The sequence below is a fragment of the Barbus barbus genome, assembly GCF_936440315.1.
Source record: "Barbus barbus genome assembly, chromosome: 34".
Classification (NCBI taxonomy): Eukaryota; Metazoa; Chordata; class Actinopteri; order Cypriniformes; family Cyprinidae; genus Barbus; species Barbus barbus.
The window spans coordinates 7,208,667-7,236,375 of NC_136762.1; the positions used below are offsets into that span (position 1 = coordinate 7,208,667).

At 36.4% G+C, this 27,709-nt stretch overlaps 3 protein-coding genes across 3 annotated transcripts; 2 read left to right on the top strand and 1 right to left on the bottom strand.

Moving 5' to 3' along the window:
- Window positions 1-604: 604 nt before the first annotated feature.
- On the bottom strand, window positions 605-5,306 carry LOC306853900 (lysosomal thioesterase PPT2-like). The gene is made up of 8 exons (XM_079391586.1): window positions 4,172-5,306; window positions 3,634-3,787; window positions 3,154-3,249; window positions 2,953-3,060; window positions 2,778-2,861; window positions 2,563-2,647; window positions 2,275-2,329; window positions 605-1,045 (listed from the first exon to the last, which is right to left on the bottom strand). The coding sequence occupies exons 1-8, from the start codon at window positions 4,325-4,327 to the stop codon at window positions 902-904; spliced, it is 882 nt and encodes a 293-aa protein (XP_079247712.1). The 5' UTR covers window positions 4,328-5,306; the 3' UTR covers window positions 605-901.
- LOC306853899 (pre-mRNA-splicing factor ATP-dependent RNA helicase DHX16-like) lies at window positions 4,262-20,280 on the top strand. Its single transcript, XM_079391585.1, has 22 exons — window positions 4,262-4,457; window positions 5,307-5,383; window positions 5,645-5,847; window positions 5,925-6,163; window positions 7,544-7,718; window positions 7,842-7,898; window positions 8,062-8,316; window positions 8,966-9,205; window positions 9,307-9,495; window positions 9,760-9,870; window positions 10,038-10,153; window positions 12,614-12,824; window positions 13,030-13,128; window positions 13,914-14,066; window positions 14,308-14,448; window positions 15,109-15,271; window positions 15,631-15,749; window positions 16,014-16,081; window positions 16,200-16,362; window positions 17,158-17,319; window positions 18,677-18,850; window positions 19,929-20,280. Exons 3-22 carry the CDS (start codon window positions 5,650-5,652, stop codon window positions 20,055-20,057), a joined length of 3,162 nt encoding a protein of 1,053 aa, XP_079247711.1. The 5' UTR covers window positions 4,262-4,457; window positions 5,307-5,383; window positions 5,645-5,649; the 3' UTR covers window positions 20,058-20,280.
- Window positions 20,281-22,808: 2,528 nt separating this feature from the next.
- LOC306854168 (uncharacterized protein) lies at window positions 22,809-26,981 on the top strand. Its single transcript, XM_079391984.1, has 2 exons — window positions 22,809-22,951; window positions 25,305-26,981. The coding sequence occupies exon 2, from the start codon at window positions 25,365-25,367 to the stop codon at window positions 26,289-26,291; it is 927 nt and encodes a 308-aa protein (XP_079248110.1). The 5' UTR covers window positions 22,809-22,951; window positions 25,305-25,364; the 3' UTR covers window positions 26,292-26,981.
- The last annotated feature ends 728 nt before the right edge of the window (window positions 26,982-27,709 follow it).

The following is a 27,709-nucleotide window of genomic DNA, read 5'->3' on the forward strand; positions in this document are numbered from 1 at the left end:
TGCGTTCATTTCAAAATCAAGCATCTCTGATGGTATGGGGGTGCATAAGTGCATACTGTATGGGCAGCTTGCATGTTTTGGAAGGCACTATGAATGCTGAAAGGTATATAAAGGTTTTAGAGCAACATATGCTCCCCTCCAGATGACGTCTATTTCAGGGAAGGCCTTGTGTATTTCGGCAAGACAATGCAAAACCACATACTGCAGCTATTACAACAGCATGGCTTCGTACTATAAGAGTACGGGTGCTGAATTGGCCTGCCTGCAGTCCAGATCTTTCACCTATAGAGAACATTTATTGCATCATTAAACGAAAAATACGTCAAAGATGATCACAAACTCTTCAGCAGCTGGAAACCTATATCAGGCAAGAATGGGACCAAATTCCAACACCAAAACTCCAGAAACTCATAATCTCAATGCCCAGACGTCTTCAAACTGTAGCAGGCATCACATTTAAAAATGAGCTCATTTTGTGCATAAAATTGTAAAATTTCTCAATTTAAACATTTGTTTGTTTAAACATATATATATATATAGCCCAACTTGGAGAAATAGCCCAGCCCTTGACAAACACATTTTTGCAATGATCATTTCATTTTTTATATCAATTTATTATAGAATTTAATTTATTAAAACTGAATATTAGACTTGCATTATCTGTGGTGGCAGGACAGAATATTTTTTTTTTACAATATTCAAACTGATTTGACATAAATAGAAAATAGCTAGAAAAATATATATGAGAAAATCAGTCATTATAAATGATCACATTATGTTAGCAAGAAATAAAAAAGGTAATTAATAAGTGTACAATCATAATCTGCATGAGACATGATTACATTGAGGATTGTGCGTATGAATGTAACAAGATCAGTTTCCTTTTTTCTGTCTCCTTTGATTAGGTGAGCCACTTTTCTATGCAGTTCTTGTAGACTGTGAGGTTTGAATGCCAGGATGTATGGTGTACACCGGGAACTACATACTTGACCACGGCTCCTTCTGAGTTCAGTGTTTTCAAGCCAAAAGCATCTCTTAGATACCACTGGGGAAAGTGGAAAAATGGTTAGGACAACTAAACTGCACCACTAAATTCAAACCATTAAGGCCCAGTTTCACAGACAGGGTTTATACTAAGCCACGATTAGGCCATAGTTCAATTAGGACATTTAAGTAATTTTTTAGAAATGTACTTATAAAAAAACATTACTGGTGTGTATCTTGAGACAAAACAAAGGCACTGAAGTTTCTTTCAGTTGAGACAGAACCCCAAAATGAAAATTTTGTCATTAATCACTTACCCCCATGTCGTTCCAAACCCATACAAGAGCGTATGCTGCTTGCATCCAGTGGATATTCTCCAAAATGGCGCTAATTAATGACGATGCTTTTCATACTTTTATGGACCTTGACAGTGCAATTTACTATGCAGTCAATGGGACAGTCACAAGCCTCCCGGTTTTCATCCAAAATATCTCAAATTGTGTTCCGAAGACGAACGAAGCTTTTACGGGTTTGGAACGACATGGGGGTAAGTGATTAATGACAAAATTTTAATTTTGGGGAGGAGTATCCCTTTAAGCCTTGTCTGTGAAACCAGGGGTAAATGATTAGTTCACCCAAAAATGAAAATCTGCTGAAAACCCACCCTCAGGCCGTCCAAGATATAGATGAGTTTGTTTCTTCATAAGAACAGATTTGGAGAAATTTAGCATTACATCACTTGCTCTCCAACAGATCGTCTGCAGTGAATGGGTGCCGTCAGAATGAGAGTCCAAACAGCTGATTAAAACCTCACAATAATCCACATGACTCTTAAAATCCTCAAGACTTTTTCGCGTGGAAATGGTGCTTGATCTGTACATATTTCTCTCCTGATTCAGACAAGACAACTCTTTCACTAGAGAAAGCAATATTATACATAGAGGTCTTTATCCAGATGCAACGATTTGAAGTTAAAAGCATCTTAACGATGCATTTGTATCTCACAAACACGCAGCTTTTTACTTCACAAGATAGTAATTGATAGACTGGGGTCATGTAGATTCTCATTCTGACGGCACCCATTCATTGCACAGGATTCATTAGTGAGCAGTTGATTTCATGCTAAATTTCTCCAATTCTGTTTCAATAAAGACACAAACTCATCTACACCATGGATTGCCTGAGAGTGAGTACATTTCCTGAACTATTCCTTTAACAAACTAAACGAAATAATACATAAAAATAAAAGTAGTTTTAAAAATGATTATAGGAATGAATGTATCCACTCACATCCTGCTTTTCCATCTCAACCACAGTTTCATTACTGTCATAAAACCCAAAAATACTGTGGGGGGAAAAGAGATCAACTTTAAAATGATATGAAATGCTCTAAAAATCCACCACATAATCCTATAAGACCTTTTGAAGTTCAAAACGTCACTCTACATATTTCTCATATTCATTCCAGTCTGCTAAACTGCAAAACATTAACCCTTTAGCAGCAAGTAAGACTTTGATGATTTGAACTCTGACAAACTTTAGATGCTCAATATCACGTGATGAAATATTTGCAGGGACCTTGACTCCCATGGTGTAATAACGCCGTCATCTTGTCCACCGATCAGCACCAGCGTCTGTATGCGCAGGAAGCTGTCTCGCCACGCTGCAAGGGAACAGCAGCATACAACACAACTCAAGGCCACTGAATTGAAAGTGCACAAACAACCCAAGCGAAAGCTGTCATCTGAGCAGCACATAAACAGGTTAACAAAAGCCATGTTGTCTGAAATTACCTGTTGAATTGACATGCTCTATTTCTCCATTGAGTGGGGCGAGATAGATGCTGCTCTTTAAGTATCTCTCTCTTTGGTGTGGATCTAGAGAGGGAATGAAAAGACAGAGAAGGATGTGCTGTGAATCAAATGAAATGCAGAACAGAAAAGGCACGAAAAGGTCACATCCACTTACCACTCCAGTAGTTGCAGACAGATATCTTTTGTCCCCATGTAGTGTAACAAAAATGGTACAGTCTTGACTTGATAAATTTAGGGAAAAAATATTTCAAATAAGACGAATCTGTAAAAGGATGTACAAAACACTTACAAGCTATTCTTTAAAGAAAAGAGATGTTGTGGTGTGTGTAATGTAGGGAGGACAGGACTGACTGACCTCCATACTGGCCAGCTAGTGGTGAAGACAGGAATATCAGAGAGTGAACATTGTGTGTCGGCAGGGTTGCAAGAATTCCTCGACATATCAATCCACCTTTGAAAATATGATATAAAACAGTTAAACAGTGCCGTTCAAAAGTTTGGAGTCAGTACGATTTTTTTTTTCTCAAAATAAATAAATTGTTCTTTTAGCAAGGATGCATTAAATAGATCAAAAGTAGATTCAGAAATCAAAAATGAGATCAAAGTAGATAAAAAATTCAGCTTTACCATGACAGGAATAAATTACACTTTAAAATATATTAAAATAGAAAACAGTTATTTTAAATTAAAATATTATTTCAGAATATTACTGTTTTTACTGGATTTTGATCAAATAAATGCAGCCTTGGTGAGAAGAAGAGACTTCTTTAAAAAAAAAAAACTTTTGAATGGTGTATATGTAACAAATGCCTTATTAGATATGTGTTTAGATGACCTTGTGAGAAGCAGATGAGATGGACACCATCATCAGCGCTCTCCATGATGGGTCTGATGGCCTCTCTGAATCCATCTACCTGTTGCCACAGTGGCTTCAAACTGGTAATGTAGTCATAAAGGGCTAATGTGGTCACATTGGTACCTGGATGAGACTAAAACACAGTGGAAAACAGAAGTTGGTAAGTTTCATCCTGAAAAAGGAGAACTATGTGCCAAATGTAGTGAACCGTAAGATGGAACTAAAATAACTTAAGAAATGTTATGCAATTCCAATTCAAAATTTGGATGCTTACAACTTTTTTTTTTTAAATGTGCTTTTTCTACATTTTGCAAAATCTTTGACTTATTTTAAAATGTAGGTTAAAAAACTCAAACACTTAAAAATACAGAAAAAACACCTTTTTTAAATCACAATATAGCTAATGTAACATTTAAAATATAATTAAAAAATACAAATAGAAGTGCATCAGTCATTTTACTTAAACTAAAAAGGCTTAATAAAAATGATGTTAAATAAATAAATAAGATGATCTTACCTGATTGATCAATTTAGACAAAATCTCAAACTGTCTGGGTCCATCTAATATCCCATGAACAATAATTACTGGTCTGTATCCCATGACGGAGGACAGCAGAAATACAGCCCATATAACAACACATGGTCTGCAGCCATCAGTCATCAAGCCCCCCATAAAGGCAAATATCTCTCAATAATCTATAAATCGAAACCAAATATTTTACTTTAATCAAAATTATACTAGGTACCAAGCAGACTACGGGGGCAAGATGATATATGAAGCTCTATGGAGATGTTTATAACTGGTAAGTTGTTCCGCATGTGATGTTTTGTCACAGTTGATGCTTATATAGACCGCTTCCTCTCTCTCATCAGATGATGTGGTTTATCAGAAGAAATGCAAGCATTTCATATTACTACAAGAGAATATTTCATATTGTTTACATATATAATTTTTTCTTGAATGCAAGTTATATCGGCGATACAAGAGACCTCAACAGTTTTTAACTTTCAGAGCACTACATCTATTAAAGCTACCTGTCACTGATTATACTAAAATACATCGTTTCAATAAATATATTGAATATTTTTTACAAAATACAAATTTTTTTAGGCATTATATTACGCATTCGTTTCATTATGAAGAGCATGCGACACGTCCACCGGAAAATATAATGATTCATATTGCAAGCATGACACATTTGATGCTTTAATGCTTTAAATCTGTATTTTGAAAGGACTCTTATATGTTGTTTTTGTGCGGCAAACGATACAGGATTCAAATATCATGGTTCAGTGGAAACAGTTCTACACTAAAATATGTAAATGTTACAGTCTGTTGTCTCCAAGCATTGGTGCATGAAATAAAATCATGCCAGTAACATATATCTAATGTTTTTATCTAATAATCACAAATAATACACCGAGTTGCGCTGGGAAAAGTAACATGTACCACGTGGCCACGCTGACTGTTTCATTGACGATCTGGGCGATAATTGAATTTTTACGAGAATGATCAAAATCCATTTTAGCTGAACAGTTAGCGTCAACTACAACATCTGACCAATTTCATATCAATTACCTCTGTACTCGCTTATTTTGTGTCTATCGCCAGACCACGTCTGAACGTTTTATTCAGACTTTTATTTTGACAGGTCGCGCTCAGAACCCAGTGACCCGGAAGTAGCGTTAATGTTTTCACAGAGAGAGCGTGTGGAGACACTACACTAACGTAAGTCTGAAGTTTCTTCTGAATTATGATGCAGTCGTATTGTTTATGTGTGCATAAAACACAAATCTGACTGTACACGGTGCGGTTGATTTCATGGGCATAAATAAGTACAACAATAAATAAGTGTCCGCTGTTGACCTGCTGTTAATTTCTATTCTCTGTATCGGAAAATAACACTCTCTTGTACACATAAGTTTAATTTTAAATAAGATTTGACGGCTTGGTCACGCAAAACTATATGTGTTGTGTTCTTGTGCACAGTCACAATGGCCAATCTGGAACAGTGGGTTAGTGACCAGCTCCATGACATCCTGGGTTTGAGTGACCGGTATGTGGCCCAGTTCATGATTGGTCTGGTGAAGAAGTCTTCTGGACCTCAGGACTTTGTGGCTCGGCTTCAGCAAACCGGAACCATTGATATTGATCAAAGAATCACAGCGTTTGCACATGAGCTGTACAACAAAGTAAGTGTCTTCGCTCAGTATGTTTAATGGAATTCATAAATTAAGATATTCGTTTACATATCTATGTAATGACCTAGGCTCCCAAGAAACATGTGGCAGAAAAACCTGCCCGGGCGGTGGAACGCCAAGTCATGGAAATGGAGAGAAAGAACAGAACCTACACTCTTCTGGAGGACAGTGAGAGTGATGGAGAGACGGCCAGAGAAAGAGGAAAAGAGAAGAAAAGTAAAGACCGGGACAAAGGAAAGAAGAGAAAACACCTCAGACAGAAACGAGATGAAAGTTCATCGTCCAGTGAAGAGGACAGCAAAAAGAGGTAATTATGTTGCGCTTTCAATCTTCTAGATGCTGCGGACCCCCAAATATGAAGATCCTCTTGCGACTGACCTCCGTTTTAAAATTTTAAAGCCGTGTCTTGTATAAAGAATTTATACTGTGAAAAAATAATATTATAAATGAAAACGTTTTTTGGAATATATTTAGTTTCTATTAACCCTTGTGCGACCTTATGGACATTTTTGTCCATTTCAGTTTTGCTTTTTGTTATAAGTGTGCCTGTGTTATGCCAACTGCATAAATTTTGGCTCAGGTGTTTATTTTTATTGGAATTTTAATATTTCACCCTCATTTCCTTCAAAAAAATCAATTTTACCCTTCGTACAAAAATACTCACACTCAGGACCTTAAGGACCTTAAGAAAAAAACTGCTAGTTTTAATCGCAGTGCCGTTTAACTGTAAAATGATGCAATTTTTGTTAATAGACTTTCATTCTGTTGGCAAGGCTTCAAAATAAATTTTTTTATCAGATGGTGCCATTTTTTCAGGTTTGGTCTATAAAGCAAATACTCGCTTTATTCCTGTTTTCTGCTGCTGCATATTATAGAGCCAATTGGATAAATAATGCAGCTATAATTGTGTTGGTGTGTTGGTATGGATGTGTGGTATGGAGTGTGGTTTGTATGCGTGTCATAAAAAAAAAATAGTGTATGTGTGTGTTCTTGTAAAAATTGAGAGAGAGAAACTCTACTGCAAATCACAAATCCAACCAGTTTTGCTGGCATCTAATGGGGAAAATGTGGTACTGCGCCCAAACTAAATTTTACTGAAAGCTCATTTTTTGAGATATCAACCTCAAATTTGGAACACAACTTGTTTAGATTAATGGCTTTGATTTTCTAGCAGGTTTAGAGTTCAACATGTTTCATATATAAAATATTCATAAAATAACATAAAATATTGTTCATAAATCATTTTCATAAACTTAAACCTATATAACTTTTTTTTTTTCGTTTCACTTTTTAAACTTTTTTTACTTCAACAATAATCTCCCAAACTTCCAATTTTTATGACATGGACATTTTTGTCCACTATGGACCTAAGTGTAACTTTTTTTTATTGATGCACAAGGGTTAAGTTACATTGGTAATTTTTTCCTACTCGTAGTACTGTGCCATTAGATGTATTTGATTTATTTATGTTTACGTTTAAAAAAAAAAAATCTCTAAATATTTACACCAAACCCTAGCACTCCCTTGTGTCCCTGGACCCCAGTTTGAAAAGCCCTGGGCTAAAACAAAACATTTTCAATGAAAGGCTTTAAATTTGGCTCATTCAATCAGAAAGTGACAACTAACCATTTCATTATTATGCTTTTGCTCTCAATGGATTCTCTTGTTTGTTCTTTGACTCTTTTAGCACTAAAGTCATGGATGAGCCAAAAAAAGCTGCTAAAGAAGAGGAGGAGGAAGAATGGGAGCGGGAAGAGAGAGAGAGAATTCAAGATCTGGAAGAGAGGGATGCATTTGCTGAACGCGTGAAACAGAAGGACAAAGACAAGATGAGACACATACTTGAGAGAAATGATAAAAAGGTAATGCAAAACAAGATCTTACTACAATAAAATAAAACTACTAGTTTCTTATTGATGGATTTCTGCATGATCTGGGAAAATTTGAGGGCTAATGCTCTGCATTGTCTGTTTTCATCATCTCAGGCTTACGAGGAAGCTCAAAAAAGACTCAAAATGGCTGAAGAGGATCAAAAGAAAATGGTGAGGAAGTCTTTAATTGTACTTGCATGCACAAGAGCGTTCTGTTGTTAATTGGACATTTGATGATGTAAACATGTTGACCTGATTAATACAATATTCCAGTTTGTATAAATCTGTATGAAGCAGTAGTGATATCTGTTAACATTCAGTGTGGTCTCTTCAGCTTCCAGAGTTAAGGAAACAGTCACGTTGGCAGTATCTCAGCAAAAGAGAGCAGGAGAAGATCGATGACCTTGAGGCCGAAATTAAGGACGAGGAATACCTCTTCTCCACTCAGAACCTCACAGATAAGGAAAAGAAAGATTTAGATTACAAGCGGCAGGTCAGAGACCTGGCACAAGACTACAAGAAAGCTGGAGCGAAAGAAAAAGAGGAGCGAAAGAACAGATACTACATGCCAGAGGAGAAAAGAAACAAGGTAGGTCTAAGTGATGAGCTACAGGGGGATTATGGGATATTTTAATGCAAAATGGCAGCACTGGGATATTTAAATCAGTTCCCAGTACCTAATATCATTGTCTACATTCTTTCATATAGTTAATACGTTAATGCTTTTATTCATCAGGGATGCATTAAATAAAAAATGACTAAATACTTTTATAGTGTTAGAAAAGATTTGTTTGAAATAAATGCTGTTCTTTTAGTTCTTTCTATTCATCAAGGCAGCAAATCGGCATATTATAAGGATTTCTAAAGGATGATGTAACATTGAAGACTGGAATAATGGCTGCTGTAAATTAAACTTTGCATCACAGGAATAAATTACACTTTAAAATATATTATAATAGAAAACAGTTATTTTAAATTATAATAATGTTTCACAATATTACTGTATATTTGGTCAAATAAATGCAGCCTTGGTGAGCATAAGAGTTTCTAAAACATAAAAAACATCTTATCAAACCCCTAACTTTGAACAGTAGTGTATATCACACACACATTTGTTTTTCTGGAAATTCATACAGATATTTTTTTATTTTAAAGAACCATGAGGTCCTTTATTTTACACACTTTATTATGAAATATTTTATTGTTTTTCTCTTGTCCTCTTTGTCCCCTCCTTTCAGTCCATTCCTCAAAAAGACATGGACCTGGAGTTTGAAGAGACTCCCAGAGAGGGAGGTGGGGAGCAGGGCCGCTGGGAGGAGGCTAGAGTGGCCACCGCCACCTTGCAGTTTGGGGCCAGAAAAGAGCGGGAAAGCCGGATAAAGGAGGAGCAGGAGAAGTACCAGCTCATTTTAGAGGAAGAGGAGATGATCAACTTCGTCAGCACGGCCATTACTATGAAAGGAACACTCTCAGAAATGGTTAACATCACTGAAAAATGAAATGCTGTGTATTCATTATATTTCCATTTCTTTAATACAAAAAGTAATAACTATCTTGTATCTTCTTTTTTATTCTTCAGGAAAGTGAACCTGAGTTATCACAAGCTGAGAAGCAGAAGCAATCCATCCAGGAAGTGAGACGCAGCCTTCCCATCTTTCCTTACAGAGAAGATCTTCTCGCTGCCATCAGAGACCACCAGATCTTGGTCATAGAGGGTGAAACAGGATCTGGCAAGACCACCCAGATCCCTCAGTATCTCCTGGAAGATGTACGTACTTGTTATAAAAAATAATTTTCGGCAAATGGTTTTAGGATTTTTGTGGATCCAATACAGGTTCATGTGCCTTTCTTCACACAAGAATACAAAGTATCAGGAACATGCAGGGCCTCTTTTCTTTGTATTTTTATTTTTTTTGTATTTTTTTTTATGTGTGAGCATCAATAGTTCACATTAGCATTACATTTACCATTTTTTGTGCTCAAAAACAATAAAAAGTTGCATTTCTTGATTGTTTTGTCTTTTCTTTATCAGGGTTACACTGATGGAGGAATGAAGATTGGCTGTACTCAACCTCGAAGAGTGGCGGCCATGTCTGTAGCAGCCAGAGTTGCACAGGAAATGAATGTCAAACTAGGAAATGAGGTCATAATCCATCTGCTTACTAAATATGTGATTTATATATGATGAGCCTTCAGATTTGCCATAGTGTACCTATTAAAAGTTAAATTATTTGCATACCTGAACATTGTGGTTTTTATATGTGGCAAATTTGTAGTTTTTTATGAGCTATTTTGTCATATTTTCCATAGGTGGGCTACAGTATCCGTTTTGAGGACTGTACGTCAGAACGCACTATCCTGAAGTACATGACTGATGGCATGTTACTCAGAGAGTTTCTTACAGAGCCTGACCTCGCCAGCTACAGGTAAAAACTTATCTTACAGAATTAATATTTTAATATTTACTATTTTAACCCTTTAATGCACAATATGGGTCTAAAGTGACCCATTTTGTTATCTTTATCTTTGCAAGAAATTTATTTTATCATTCAGAATTCCTCAGTTAACTTGTTTTTGATCATCACAAATCCTTATTTTTATTTTTTATTTCTTTCTTTTCGAATAAAAATATTTTTGTTTCACTACCCCCCTAATGCGCAACTTGGGTCTAAAATGACCCGTATTCATTTCCTATGTTATTTCAGTTATGGATGAGTGAATCTTTGAAAGAAAGGCATTTTTATCATTTTATTATTCCAGGTTTACATTAAATGTCTTGTTTTTGATTTCCATAAATCATTGTTTATTTGTTCTTTCTTTATTTTACAAAAAACACAGTTTTTGTATTTCTACATCAATTTTACACACCAGTCAAAAACGACCCATATAGAAACCTTTGATATTTGCAAATTTTTTGCAAGTAGGAACACATTTACTGCAGAAAACTATTCACCTGCCCCACATTTCACAACTCAACATAGCTGCTTTTGTATAATTATATATAATACGTTATTATATACAAGTATATATCATTGCTGTCAGGCGTAAACCTCGTTTCTCCACATTTTTTTTTTTTTGTAATAAATCAATACTATTGGTCACTCTTTATGTCTGTCAGTGTTCCTGAAAAGTAATGGTTTTGGACATACAACTCAACTTAACGGTCTGACAGCGACAATATATACATGATCAACTGCTTGTTGTGCACTCTTTATCTAGAGTGTTAGTATGATCCCAGACATTCTAGATTAACGGCTGAAATGTTTGTGGAGATGCTGCATGAGGAAGATCAGGCAATTCTTAGTCCTGATTCAGAGTCTGAAATATCTGATGCTCATGACCTAGACTATGTGCCGGCAGTGCCACAGGTTCAATCTGCCGATGACCTAGATCAGGGGTAGGCAACGTCAGTCCTGCAGTGCCGATGTCCTGCAGAGTTTAGCTCCAACCCTGAAAAAGGCCTCACCTGCCTGTAGCCTTAGTAATCCTGAAAGCCTTGATTAGCTTGCTCAGGTATGTTTGATTAGGGTTGGAGCTAAACTCTACAGGACAGCGGCACTCCAGGACCGACGTTTCCTACCCCTGACCTAGACTGTATGTCACAGGGTCAGTCTGGAGTCGTGGGTGTAAATCCAGCTCTCCTAGGTGAAGAAGACTCTGTGATGATAGTGAAGACTTGTCTGATGAGTCCTCTGAAGAGGAAACTCAGACCCAGTCCAATAAATTGAGTAAAAATGGTAGGTGCACCTACTAATGTTATCAGAGAACATGGAGGTGACCTATGGTGCTGACCACGCTGACCACCCCTGGCCAACACCAACTTCACTGCACAACATCCTGATAACATGGGTGGTGTGACCAATGCATGACAGCTATTCATCAAGGAGCTGGTCAAAGAGCTTGTCACGCCACATATGATGAGGTGCTTGGAGGGCAGGCCCCACCTTCAAAACCATATTACAGAGGCATTGTGAAGATGTGGGATAAAAACAAAACACAACCACCACCTAGCCAGAGGTGTACATCAGGCAGGAGGGTCAATAAGAAGAGGAAGAGGTGCAGGATCTGCCCAGCTGCCAAAGACAGAGAAGTCAGCAGCTGGTGTTCAGTGTCAGGCCTGTGTGCAAAGAGTACAAACCAGTAGTTGTCATTTGTGAGGCATGTAAGCACTGAGATGGCAGTTTGAGATGGCGCTGTACCTGTGTGATTTTATTTAGTTGGTTTTATTTTCATCTGTTCGGTCACATTCACTACAATTAACTACAGTTGCACTACAGACAATTTCTTTGTTATCACTGATATGCATAAGTAATGTGTGACAAAGTGGCAAATAAACATATTTAAAGTGTTAAATGTGTTGGTCTAAATAACTGCTAAAATATTTAATTAATATATTTTAATTCTTTAGTTTTTTCATACTTGCATAGATGGGTCATTTTTGACCCATGTGTGTAAACTTGTAGTAACACACACAAAACCTAGGGAAAAAAACAAAATATTAATTTGTGGTCATTGTAAAAAGATATTTTGAATATTCATGGATCATGGAATTTATAGGTCAGGGAATATTGAATGCTGAAATAAACTGATTTCAAAAGATAAAACAAAAAAAATGCCCAGCGAAGCATGAAATTATGTAGGAAAAGAGTACGGGTCATTTAAGACCCATATTGTGCATTAGAAGGGGTTTTCATGGCTTGTGCATCAAAGGGTTAATTATGTAATGTAAGGAATCTTACTTTACAGAATGTTTTAATATTTGATCTTTTAATTTTGTATGATAGGGAAGCTTGCCTTTAAAAATGTAATATTTTTGACAGTTTAAAATATGACTGCCAACATTGCTTTCATTATTACTTTTTAATTGGCCGTTTTTCTGTGATCAGTGTGATCATCATCGACGAGGCCCACGAGCGAACATTACACACAGACATCCTCTTCGGTCTAATCAAAGACATTGCACGTTTCCGCCCTGATCTGAAGGTTCTGGTGGCCAGTGCCACTCTGGACACCGAGCGCTTCTCCTGCTTCTTTGATGATGCACCAGTATTTAGGATTCCAGGTCGTAGGTTTCCTGTAGATATCTACTACACAAAGGTAATGGACCGTGATTCAAGCAGAAAACATTCAGTTTGTCGTACGATGACATATATTAGGGGTGTAATGTAATGTATTGTTTGTTTAATTGTGCATGTTTATTTTTATATTTAGATGAACTCGCCACCATGTAATGCTCATTAAAGTTCATCTTTAAAAAAGGAAAAATTAATAAAACTGAAATATCATTTGTCTATTGTTTCAGGCTCCGGAGGCCGACTACCTGGAAGCATGTGTTGTGTCAGTGCTACAGATCCACGTCACTCAGCCGGCTGGAGACGTACTGGTCTTCCTCACAGGACAGGTCAGGCCTTGGCACGCAGTCTGTTTATGATTCATATTTCCTATGTGGATGGACGTGAGCCTTATCTATCAATACATAAATCTATTAAGTGTAGCTGTGTTGCGTCTGAGTCACGACGTAGCAGTAAAAGGTTTTTCCAATACGTCACTATCAATTTTTCTGTTTGACACAGTCACCTCTGGCTGGTTGATTGTAACATGCATTTTCTATAAAGCTACTTTAAAACTATATGTATTGTGATAAGCGCTATACAAATAAACATAAAATTAAAAAAATTTAATTATTTTATTATTATACATATTTAAAAAAAAAATTATATCAGGTATATTTAAATATATATTTATAATATATTGTTTATATTGGTAACTAGGGTGTCAGAGGTGTTATATTGGAGCTGCAGCGCTACTAACAAACATGTTAACTGCACTAAAGCTATTTAAGGTGGTAATTTTTTTAAACTATAATATATTATGATATGATTTTATAATGTATAATTTATTGGCTCAAAACAGTGAGGGAATATACATTTACACTAAATACAAGCTTACGTCACCCTGCATCCATTTCCTGTCTCTTTCCACTTTTTTTTGATAAAGGCATAAAATGCATGAATGTAAAATAAAAAAATACTCTTGTTTGTCGAAATGGAAAAGCTGTGATGAGGCAGAAAGATTTAACGTTTTGGTATTTGTGTGTTATGTATATTGGGAAAGTTTGTGGATCGTCAATTGTGTTGATATTTATTTTGGTAATATTGATGTTTCCTGTGTCCTCTGGTGTTGCAGGAGGAGATAGAAACGTGCTGTGAACTTCTACAGGAGAGATGTAGGAGACTGGGCTCGAAGATATCTGAACTCCTTGTTCTGCCCATCTATGCCAACTTGCCTTCAGACATGCAGGCCAAGATCTTCAATCCCACTCCGCCTGGAGCACGCAAAGTAAGAACACCGTTTCATTTGTCATCCAGCGGGGGGCAGCATGTCTGTTGCAATTTTTGGAAGAATACACATATTTACTTGTAAATTTATTCTTAGCTGACGCTTTTACGAAAAACAAACCAGACTGATGCAAATTCTTATGGAAATGTTTTTCTTTATTTTGTTTGATCATCTTGATAAATATGCTAAACTCTGAATATGAATTTCTTTAGTTACTGTGTGTGGTGTTTTTGGGCTACAGGTTGTGGTGGCCACAAACATCGCAGAGACGTCTCTCACCATCGACGGCATCATCTACGTTATTGATCCAGGTTTCTGCAAACAAAAGAGCTACAATGCAAGAACAGGAATGGAATCTCTCATTGTCACTCCCTGTTCACGAGTAAGAGAAGCTTCTAGCAACAACATTGATCTCGATCGGTAAAGTGTGCAATGGACCTAAAAGTATTAAACAAGTCATTTAGATTAATAAATGATTTATGAATGTAACAAAATCTAATTTTATTGTTGTTGTTAGTATGAATCATTATTAATAATGAATTAGTATAAATAGCAACAGTAATACTAATTATTTTCTTACTTGATTATTGCTAATAGATATAAGTACAAATCATTTTTTATAAAATGATACAACTTGTTATTTTTATTAGTAGTTGTATCAGTATCATCAATTATATTCATAATAACAAAAACATTATTATATTATAATATAATAATACAATTAATGATTATATTCTATATAGCAATATATAGCTACAATAATAACTATTACTAATCAGTGTAATTATTAATTAATACATTAATATTATTAAGAAATAAAATGAATTATTATCAATAATAGAAGAATAAGAACTTTATCACATCATGCAAATTTATGGTGACAGGAGCTTATTATTTATTGACATTTGAATCTTGAGTCACTCATTTAAGTCACATAAAAAAAAAAAAATTATGTTATGCTTTTTTAGTTAATAAGGTTAAAATGATGGTTATTACTGATGTTTTGAAGCAGTGATTGATAATGTGTTTTGTTATCATGCAGGCATCTGCCAATCAGAGAGCAGGTCGTGCAGGAAGAGTGGCTGCTGGGAAATGTTTTAGGCTGTACACCGCCTGGGCCTTTAAACATGAGATGGAGGAGACCTCCATCCCTGAGATCCAGAGAACAAACCTGGGCAATGTGGTTCTGCTGCTCAAAAGTCTTGGTAAGAATGAATGAATCCTTGTTTCTTCATGACTTCACCGTGACAAATCCACATGCCAGTTTGATGGATATGAAATTAGTTCTGAGAAATTCTCTGAAAGATAACCAGACAATGTTAAGTATGGCTTAAGTTTCCAAATGCTTTTTAGGCTATTCCACTAAGGTTGTAGTGTTGAGTTTGTTTGTGAATATTTTTCTTATGACGAACACTGGCAATTTTGGGGTGTGATATTTTTAAACTAGAACTTTAATGCATACATAAATAGACCTGACACACTTATTCACTCCTTATAATCAAACACAATATGTATTTTAATATGTGCTAAAAATCTAACATGTTTTTCCTGATCCGTGTGTCAGGCATTAATGACCTGATTCATTTCGACTTCATGGATCCTCCTCCTCACGAAACGCTGGTGTTGGCGCTGGAGCAGCTTTACGCCTTGGGCGCCCTTAACCACCTCGGTGAACTCACAAAGGTGCGAAAAAAACTAAGTCATTATAACCCTGTAATTATGCTACTTTAGAATTCATTTGTTTTTTTAAACCCTCGTACACTCAGTTGTGTTCACAACACATTTACAACAAAAAGCTGGGTGTCAATGAGGATTCTGGACCCGTCAATGAACTAGAAATTAACTACTCTCCAGCTTTACATTAATGAATGTCCCTTATGGAAATATGCAAATAGTTAGGTCTTTCGTCCAGGGTTTTGACTTAATTTTGTTCCTCTCGCACTGTAGCTCGGCCGAAGGATGGCTGAACTTCCTGTCGACCCCATGCTGAGTAAAATGATTCTGGCTTCTGAACAGTGAGTCTAAACTGCAAAGAAATAATTATATGCAAATTTTGTTATGTACTCATCATTGCCCTTTACCTGGAATTGTTATTGTGATGTTTTAAACATTGTTCATTGGTCTGTCCTTCAGTTATAAGTGCTCTGAGGAGATTCTGACCATTGCAGCCATGCTGTCAGTGAACAACTCCATCTTCTACCGCCCCAAGGACAAAGTGGTTCATGCCGACAACGCTCGAATGAACTTCGTGGTACCAGGAGGAGATCACATGGTGCTGCTCAATGTATATACACAGGTGTGTTTGTGTGCACTTGGAAATATTGCTCAAAGCAGCAATCAGTCTGAGGCTTTGTACACTTTTACAGCCCGGCTTGGGCTAACAAAAATTATTTGTTATTGTCAGAATACTCCTCACATGTAGCATGACTTCCTTATGGGAGATTTGCAGAAGTTGCATTGCTGAACAGATTATGCAGGCCTGTGCGGATGTGTGTGTTTATATGTATAACCTAAAGTATAAATCACAGTAATGTTCATTTGTTCATAAGAGTCATTTGTGAATCAGACTTCTCTGCTTGTGATGTGTTTGTTGTTGCATGCACAACACTCACAATTATGGTATTCATTAGTATTCAGTGGTGTATTTCTCTGTTAGTGGATAGAGTGGTTCCCTGTTCATGTTGAACTGGACGTAACCAAAATAATGATTCACAAATCAGTGATGGAGTCAGTTGTAAACTCCGTAAATTCTCTGAATGATTCACTGCCTGAGTGAGACAGATTTAAAACGTTAACCTACAAGCGAGTTACCTGAATTTTTCATCCTCCTCTCTTTCTCTTTATTGGGTAGAGAGTTGCTCCATGTTCAGTTCAGGTTGGACTTAACCAAATAATGATTTGCAAATCATTGCGGAAGTTGAATAGAAACTGTCTGAAACTATTAGAATCTGTCTTGTGAATATGTATGACTGAATCAGTAAAAAAAAAAAGTGAATTAGACTTCACTGCTCGCACTGTTTGTTGTTGCATGCACAATTTGTGTTTGCCAGAAAAGAAAATGCATTCAATAATTTCTCTCTTTCTCTGTCAGTGGGTAGAGAGCGGTTACTCCACTCAGTGGTGCTTCGAGAACTTCATCCAGTTTCGCTCCATGAAGCGAGCTCGAGATGTCCGTGATCAGCTGGAGGGGTTGATGGACAGGATCGAAGTGGAACTGTCCAGCTGCAGCGGTGACACTGTGCCCATTCGCAAGGTGATTTCCTTATTCCCCCTCACTTTCTTTCTCATATTTCCTCCAGTGATATTGTGTATGTGCAGAAGCTTGCTGCTTTGCATGTGATTGCTATCTTGACTTTATGAACCTGAGTTTAGCTTTAGAGACTGAATTAACTTTAAAGTTTTAAAGATGCTCTTACGTGTGGCCCTTACCGGCTGAAACACCGAAGTAGAATTTGTGGCACAATTTGCATTTTTAATATTAAGGTAAGTGCTTGCTTGTCTCATTAGGGCTTTTCACATTGCGCTTAACCCAGGGTTAACATATTTTTTCAGTCCAGGTTACAATGCTTTTTTGTGAGGGGAAAAATATTGAACAGGGAACATATGTGTCTCTTGTGTGTTTTTTTTAGTACTTCCTGTTCTGTGAGAGATTAGTGTCACTATGATTCATCAGTATTTAAAAGGCAATGTGATTTTTCATATTAGAGTATTTCAACATTCAGACTAACACAATAGCTGAATACATACATATCTTCTGACTGTATGTTGCTACATTTTACCAGATGCTTTTGCATATTTAAAGGTGTTTGGCATTTAATTTGTTTCCACTGAAAAAAATGCAAGTGTTTGCGTTGGTGCCTCCATGTCCTGCAGAGCGCGCTTTAGCTTCCACTCTCCGCACAAACTTAGATATAGGCTAGCGCACATTATTATTATAGCACATGTTTAACGTTTAAACATTGTGTTATATGCTTGAACTGTTTTAGTATATCTATATATTTTATTTTAGGCAAGTCGTGATGATATGATCATACATGGGCTATGATCAGCTCATGCAGCTGGCCGCTTGGTCGTTACTTTAAAAAAACGAAAACTTATAGGGTATTTAACGAAGAAAAATGCTCCAAACGTTTTTCTAAATTAACTTAATAAAAAATGTAATTTTGCCATTACACACAAAACTTAACTATTTTAATAGCCGAAACAGTAGTATAAACTGTTTTAGGAGAAGAGGGGAAAAAAAGACGGGCTCGGGTCGGACTCGGGACGGTAATTCTGATAAGCTGTCGGACGTGGGCCGGGCTAGGGCCTAAATTTGAGGCCCGTGCAGGGCTCTAGTTTAGATGACTAAGAATTATTTGTGGTATGAATATCTTTTTTTTTTTTTTTTTTTTTGGTCTGATTTCAGCAGCATTGAATTATTGCAAAATAAAGCATTGAAATATTGAAATATAATGCTTAGTGGTCATTATGAAAAATTTAACTTAATGCCATTACTGTCCAATCGAAACCAAGTATTCTATATATGTGTAAAAAAGAAATATCAATACATTGTTGTACAACTTCACCAGATTATAATCTAAATGTGATTTTCTTGCATTTTCTTCCAGGCGGTGACTGCGGGATATTTCTACCACACGGCACGTTTGAGTAAAGGGGGATATAAAACAGTCAAACACCAGCAGACTGTTTTCGTCCATCCCAACAGCTCACTCTTCGAGGAACAGCCACGTTGGATGATCTACCATGAGCTGGTCTTCACCACCAAAGAGTTCATGAGACAGGTATGGAGGTATTTTATGTCTGATATCACATCCAAGCATCATGTTAAATATGAATTTTTTTTCTTTTTGGAACAAAATAATATATTTTGAAGAATGTTGGTAACCAAATTGTTTTGGTTCCTATTGACACCCATAATATGGACAAAAATGCTATGGAAGTCAATGAGACCCGAAATGTTTTGGTTACCAGCATTCTTCAAAATATCATCTTTTCTGTTCCACAGTAAAAAGAAAATCGTACAGGTTTGGAATGACATGAGCCTGAGGTTGAGTAAACGATGACAAAGTTTTAATCTTTAGGTGGATATTAAAGGGATAGTTCGCCCAAAAATGAAAATTCTGTCACTAATTGCTCACCCTTATGTCGTTCCAAGCCCGTAAGACCTTCATTCATCTTCTGAACACAAATTTTGATATTTTTGATGAAATCCAAGAGCTTTCTGACCCTTCATATACAGCAACGCAACTGATACGTTCAAGGCCCAGAAAGGTAGTAAGGACATTGCTAAAATAGTCCATGTGACATCAGTGGTTCAACCGTAATTTTCTGAAGCCACGAGAATACTTTTTGTGCACAAACAAAACAAAAATAATGACTTTAGTCAACGATTTCTTTGCTTTCGTGTCAGTCTTCGATGTGTGTTCACGACAGTACCACGACGCATCACATGGACTATTTTGCATTGCGTTTCTGCCTATGCAGGGTCAGAAAGCTCTCGGATTTCATCAAACATATCTTCATTTGTGTTCTGTAGATGAACGAAGATTTTACAGGTTTGGAACAACATGAGGGTGAGTAATTAATGACAGAATTTTCATTTTAAGGTGAACCATCCCTTTAAGGTTAGGTATTGGAACAGACTAGTTCTTTTTTACTTGAGACTGTAAACAACAACTTGTCATCCATATAACACACCAAAGTCCACTTCTAGCACCTTAGAAACCACATAGTAAGGATTTGGCAACCACCAAATCTACCCTACAGTCTTGTCAGCAAGTTTTGCATGGACAAGCACATAATATTTCTGCAGAAAATGTAAAAATATGCTTAATACTAAATGTTCTATCTGCTTTTCAGGTGATAGAGATTGAAAGTGGCTGGCTGTTGGAAGTGGCTCCTCATTATTACAAGAACAAAGAACTGGAGGACAGCAGCAGTAAGAAGATGCCCCGCAAACAAGGCAAAGCCCGTGAAGAGCTGGGCTGATCCTGAGATCAGATGAGCAAGAGACTCTTCCAGACAATATTTCTCCAAACAGGAGATCAGCGAGAAGTGACAAACTCCATAAGTCTTCATTTGGAAATGATCTGACGTTTCATTTGTAATTTGCTGATCTGTGTGAAGTATTTTGGAGACTCCTATTTTTTATGTTTCAGCTGAAGTTGTTTTCATGTGTTTGAATGAGGAAATATATTTTTGATGACAAGTATACACGTGGTGTTTTTTTATTATTTATATACTGATATATGATGTGACCTCTGAAACTATTTAAAGAGATGTGGATCCAAAGAAAGATCTTATCAAAGGTCATGCTGTTGTAGGTAATTAAGTGAACAGTGTTGTCATAAATACACAGAGAAGATGTTTTCAGTGATATGTTATGCTAAACCTCCTGCGCCTCATGTAATTGTCTAAAATACATGATGTTTAGGGAAGAGAACCAGGAGGAAATTCTCATACTTCAAAATAGGGATAGTAATATGATAAATTTCACAGACAAGGGCAATGTTTACCATTGATACATCGATATAAAAGGACAGGATTGTGCAATAAAATGTATTTATTAATATAGAAAGGTCAATGTGTTACAACAGGCACACCCTCCAGTTTGTTAGAATATTCAAGTGTGGATATATCATCTCAATCCAAGAGCTGTTTTTTTTTTTTTACCAAAAATAAACAACAATTATGTCCCTTGAAAAGTTCAGATAGTTTAATATATAGCCAGCAGTCAATGATTGGTAGTTTCCAGTCATTTGTAGTTTCCCCTAAAGCTCACAGATGAACAGAAAGGACAGCTGATATTAGCCATTGGTCAATGAGTAGCTAATGTTGTAAAACTGATTGTCAACAGAAATGTTTTTCCTTAACCAGAAATTCATTTGAATGATTGACATAATATTAAATGGCCACGTTTGTTTTTATTATTGCGTTTATGACTATGTAATCCAAAATAACACCGGATTTTAATAAAGTTTTTGGAAGTAAACAATAGGCCATGACTTGAGGATGATTCACAGAGAGTGCATTTTGCAATTAAATATGAGAAATAGTAATATGATGGTATTTAAAAAAGAAAAAGAAATGCATTTTTTAAAAGTTTAACTTAAAACTTAAAAAAAGAAACAAATACGTCCGTGTAGTGCATACAGGAAGGCAACTGAAAAACAAGAAATAAGAATTTTTTTCTGTGTGAGTCATACTGTTTTACATTCTTTCCTAAGGGTTTTTCAGATTCTGCATTCCATTTGGTGATCTTTTTGAAGGGATTTTTTTTCTGTTTTGTTTTCATTTTGAAAGGTTTTTCAGTCTTTTTAAAAAAAAATTTATTTCACTATACTGTCTCGCATATGTGAACTGACCTGACATCTTGAGAAGTTTTTTAAATTCATATGAATTCATATGTTGTGATTTGTACAAAGAAGAAAGTATGCACAAGGTTGTACAAATTCTTACTTATTAGCCATGAATTTTCCAAAACATAAGATGGTTATGAATTTCAGTGAGAATATTTGGTGTAAACGGTCACTTATAAAAGTTCCTCTGCATTTCAAGTATTCGAAACCAAATCATCAAACAGTCTTATGTAGTAAAGACCAGACAGAATAGGCTGCTTTTCACTCATTTACAAACTTGTAGCTTATCTGATGCTTATATGCAAAGAGATCTCATTGTTATGAAAGCCCCTTGTTGTTTTGAAAAAAAAGGTAATTGCAACTTTTTATCTCACAATTCAGACTTTGTATTCAGAAATGCAAGATTTCAACAGTTTTGCGAAATATAAACTCAGAATTAGGACTTTTCTTGGAGTTGCGAGTTTGTCTTAGAGTTCTGAATTTATATCTCACAATTCTGTTTATCTAGCAATTATGACTTTTTTTTTTTAGTTGCAAGAAAAACAAGTCAAACTTGTGCGATTGAAAAGTTGCAGTTACCTTTTTATTTATTTTTTGTTCCGTAACAGTTAACCACAACACATGTTCCCTCTAAAAACACTTTGGAAATCTGATGCAGCCATGTGTATTTTGCATACGGCTTATCTAATGATCTAGAAGTTGCTCTTCTGTCTTGTTTCTCTTTCTCACCGAATCATTAGTGGCAACCGTGTTGACAACAGCTCTTAAAACAAGATAAAGGTACAGGTATGATGGGTAAAAAGTGATTTACAACACAAAATGTATACGCCTTTATCATCAATACTCACATACTGGAATGGGAGAGTGCTTCCTTCTCACTTATCAGGCAGTGTGTGTGTATGTGTGTGAGAGAGAATAATATTAGTCACTTTTCCTGAGATCTTCATAAACTTCCTTATTGTTCCCATCCCAAATGGTGTATATTTCCAGTTACAATGTATAGGAGTTGGAAAAACATGTGGACTAATCATTTGATCAAGTCTCTTTAGACTTGGATTAGTAACTAACCACCTAGCAACGACTCTGAATACCCTAGCAACATGTCTGTGATTTTTGCATGAACAAACATGACATATATATTTAGAGCATTGATATCCTTCTTTTGTTCAGTTTCATTCAAAGTCAGCAGAGATGTTGAAAAAACTAAAACACAGGTATTAGTGAGTGGATTCCTCACATTCAGAGTGAAGCCAGTTCAAATAGCATCTGAGCGAGTTCAACAGGTATGACAGGGTAAAAGGAAAGAGGAGGGCTAGACAAAGAAAAACATGCAAAGAGGTGGAGACACGTTGCTTACGTTAACTAACAGATGTTGAAAACCATAGTGAAAGAACTGAGGAAGACAGAAAGAACCTCTCACACTGCTTTGCTGAATGCACACCTAGACTGGAATATGTGCTTCTGGAGCCAGGCAAAATTCAGAGGCACGTGAACATCTGGGTTCAACTGCTCTTCAGCTCATAGGTAGTTGCATGTTTTTAGAAATATTTCTTTAACTTTAAAAGAATCACTTTGAAGGATGTGATCTAAAATGATTAGTCAGTATGCAAATGTAGAGTAATAATTAGGCTAGTCAGCTTACAAATGCAGGTTTAAAAAAAAGGGGGTAGATGTCATATGGCTATATATAAATATTTTTTTAGTAAACTTTGAGTCCAGTTACAAAAATATGTTAGTTGTTTTGTATATTGGTGCCAAACACATTTTTGTGAATACTGTCCTACAAACTAGTTCATATTTGTTTGTATCTATTGTCACGTGTTTCATTATGATTCATAATTGTTTTTCCTGATTAAAAAGCTTTTAATTGGCTGCTTAATTCTATTAGTTCAATGTGAAAACATGCCCTGCTACTGGTGTGTTAAATTAATTATATCTTCTCTGATGTTTTGAGGGGAAATTATAGTGGCAAAGGCTTTTTTCTTTAAGTTGTGTTCTTAAAGGCAATTGACTTTCAAAAATAAACTTTCAGTGTGACAAGTAGCCCTGGTGTGGCCTGTAAATATAGGGTGTGTTATTGTCAAAATTAGCGACAGGTCTCAAATAACTTTATCTGGTTTGTGCTAAACATGTGGGTGTGTGCCTTCAATTTGGGAAGTCATTTAGTCCAAAATATATTAATTATACCAACATGTTCTGAAAAAGAACCGGTTCTGTGTGTGGCTCAATTAGCTGATGCACCTGAAAATTAATGTTTTGATAAAAGCAGACTGTGTTTTAAATAGCCAATGGATACAACCTTTACATTTTGGACTATATTTGATTCCAGAATAACTAAATTGAACCTAAATTTTACTTACTGTATATTACAAGTCATATTAAATAATCCTTCATACTTGTTTGCTATTAGACATTCCTATTTCGTGACTTTCATGAACTGACTCATAAAGTTAAAGCTTAACCATAAGCATACAGAATGAAACTTGTTGTTGTAAAACCTTGATATTCTGGTTTGCGTTCCTGTCCAGTCAGACTTCGGAGTTTAGGTCAAACACTCTTTTGGGATTTTCAAACTAATTCTGGGTTAATCTGTCAATTTGAAAGGCAGTTAGCACTAAAACAATATAGTGCTAAAATGGATCGGCATGTTGTTTAGCAACAAGTGATTACAAACTACCTCATACTATTCATGCACTTTGCACAGTAACAGAAAATTTCACATGCAGCGCGTAGTTTCAGCATATGCGGAAGTTAAAAATGTCATGAGAATTATTTTTGTGATCTAAGTACGAATTGACCAGGCAAAGTACCCACAGATGGATAAACTGGTTGTGCACTCAGTTCCTATTCATTCAACCTCATAAACATGCAAATAAGAACAGTAGCCTGAGGTTTACAAATCTACAGTGTGTTAATTCCTAACTCAAGATTACTTATGAACAGTGTAAAACATGGAACAAGATAACTCAAAATTATGTTACTTTGAAAAAGAAGAGCTTGTTAAACCTTTAGACAAAATATAAAAAATGTGCATGGGTTTTTGTTAAGTATCATATTTGATACAACATTGTCAAAAATAGAAACCATTAGTAGATTGTGCAAAATAGGTTTTTCAGCAAAGTTTTGATCATACTGATAATTTAGAGGCCTTTGCGTATCACATATGACACAGTAGGCTTTATAGGGTTAAGAATGACCCTTGGTTAACGATTTCAAATATAAAAGATGAACATTGGGGCAAACTCAGAGCCATGCAAGGCCTACAATGGAATAAAAAGAAACACAAGCAATAACCACTAGTGTATGACTGACTAAACTGCTGTTCTCGTCACACTTGAGCTAATGGTACAATTTAGTTTACAATCTCCACCCTTGAGTTACATAGCTGTATGCTTTAGTGACCTGAGTTTGTTCGTTCCAACTTTACATACACAAGCTCTTAAAGGTCATGCCGCACTTTTAAGTCAGAAGTTTAAATCTGTTCCAGAGCTGTAATGAAATCATGTGACTGTTTTGAATACCATTGATTGTACAAGGTTCTTTATCGGCATCTATGGTTCCATGAAGAACCTTTAACATCCATGGAAACTTTCCACTGCACAAAAGGTTCTTTATTGTGTAAAAGGGTCCTTTAGATTAGTTCTTTTAAGAACTGTGCAATAAAGGTTCTTTATTGGCATCAATGAATCCATGAACATCCATGGAACCTTTCCATTGCACTAAAGGTTCTTTGGATTATTAAAATGTTCTTCACACTAAAAATGGTTCTTTTAAGAACTGAAAGTTTTTTGGGAACCCAAAATGGTTCTTCTAAAGCATGATATGGAGTGTATTTGTAACCTCGACTGATAGTGTTTTGCTCCATCTTCCATCACAGGCTTCTCTGCTCAACACTACCCTTTTCTCTTAATCTGCTCCTGTGGATCTAAGGCTCTACATGATGAGCGACAGCAAGGAGAAACCTCAAGGCAGCAAAAAAGGGCCCAACGCCAAGCCGAAGCTTGATAGCAAGGGCAGCTTCAACCTGGGAACTTCAGAGCAACGACAGAAACAGAAGCCTCTTAGGAGAAGCCGCAGCAATGATGCAGAAAACCGGCGTCGAGAAAGTAGCCGAGGTAGAGAATGGGACCGGAAAGTGGGAGGAAGGCAACAACGGGGTCGCAGCGAGGAGGGTAAGAGGCAAGACCGCGACCCTGAGCCTGGACACCACAAGACCGAGCAACCCAGAGATGATCTGCAGGACACAGAGTGCATTGTGTGCTTCTGTAGCTTCGACAACGTCTTCAAAGCACCCAAGTTACTCTCCTGCGGACACACGTTCTGCTTGGAATGCCTGGCGCGCATCAACGTGAATTCTCCAGAGATCAAGACATTGTCTTGTCCGATGTGTCGGGAGCTGACGGAAATCCGACACGGCCGAGATCTACCACATTTGGGAAATAACGAAGACATCTTCCGCAAACTTCCGGCCCAGATGCAACAGGCGCTTTCTGTACGATTTAAACGCAGCAAGGGCAAACTCATTCTCAAGAATCCTCCACCAAACAGCTCCATTTGGACCTCCTTAAATCGGCCGGTGTTGAAGAAGAAAGAGGAGCAGGCCGGTGGTAACCCGCTTGGAGTAATGGAGGAAGGTCTCGGCCAGGCGACTATGATCGATGTGGGAAGGCCGCCAAGCAGGATGAGGGGTCGCATGAGAAGGTTAATGTATTCCAATCAGTGCTATTATACCGTTGTTGCAGCCATCATTGCAATCACTGTGGCTTTAATGCTGGTGGGTATCTTCACCTTTCTTGTGATGCCCTTTATGCATACACCAATTAGACCATTCCAGAACCAAACTTCTACAGGTACATCGCCTTGAGAGATGAGGAAACTGACAGCGCTCAGGAAGCATGACGGGCAAAGCAAAACAAGCAATTCTTGGCAGAGCCTGTTGCTTTGAACACAACACAGCATTTTTTTGCTTTTGTGCAAAATTCTTCAGACAGGCTCGATAGGAATGAACTGGAAAAACCTGAACATATGATGCACTGAGTCTACTGAGCACGGACATACTTTACACAAACTGAGACATTGTTTTGCAAAGGTCTTTAAGAACAAGAGGCAACAATGACGTCTATTCTGACCAGTGATTAACTGTATTTTTCAAATGGAAATTTAAAAAAAAGTATATTTTAGTTTTTTTTTTTTAAAGGGCTGGATAATATTAAATGAAAATAGTATCATACAATATTACTTTGCCGTTTTATTTAATGAAGAATTATGTATTTTCATGTATTTCTTATCTATATGGTTTGTGGTATTGATGCTAAAGGAAAAAATGTGACAAATCCCCTCAGTCTAAAAATGTGCATTGCAACACTAATATAAGCTCATAAATGTTCTTTCTTATGTTAGAAAGACATTTATTAGAAATAGATACTTCTATGACATATGCTGTACATAATGTAAATAATATACTCTGATGTATAATTATGGTTTACGTTCATATTTGTTTTATTCTTTTGCACAAATGGGAAGAGGCCAAAGTGGAAAATAATAAACTGTTAAGACCATTCTCTATCTGCGTGATATAATTACAACTTCAGTCAGAAAACATCTATAAAAATAATCTTAAAACTTGATATTGTCAATGGCTTCATAATGTCGTAGACATACACATGACTTACACGTGACCTTCTAAATTAAATGAAGCATAAACATTTCACAAGTGCATGGGAACGGCTATTTCAGCAGGACTTTAATATCATAAATAGGGGTAAAACTAGTGAATATAACTCCATACAAATAAGGACAAAACAGCAGATGAACAAAAATATGTTGCAAGTCTGCTTTGATAGCAGGGTAAAAACAATGCTCAAGTGCAAATACTAACATTCAAGTAACCTTCCTTGCATAGTTTGAATGGTAGAAAACATTTTCTATTTATTTGTTAATGTCAAGAGTCAAGACCATGCGTCCAGACAAACTTGCAGATTTTGGACAATATTGGACAAATCACTGTTGGACACTTACTAATACATTATTTAGCACAATGTTTGGTCCATGTGTCAGGCTGGTTCTGCCAAATTGTCAGTTCCCCTATCCAGTCATTATGCAGTCCTTTTTCATCACTATTGCCTACAGACTAGGTCCAGCAAAAAGAGAGCTCAAATGCCCTCCAGTGTACATTCTGTACAGTGCAGACATTTAAAAGTTACAGTTTAGACTCTTGAAGTATTCCGTATTCTTTTAAATGCAGGCCTAATTGTCCAGTTCTCCTCAATCCACCGCTTTATC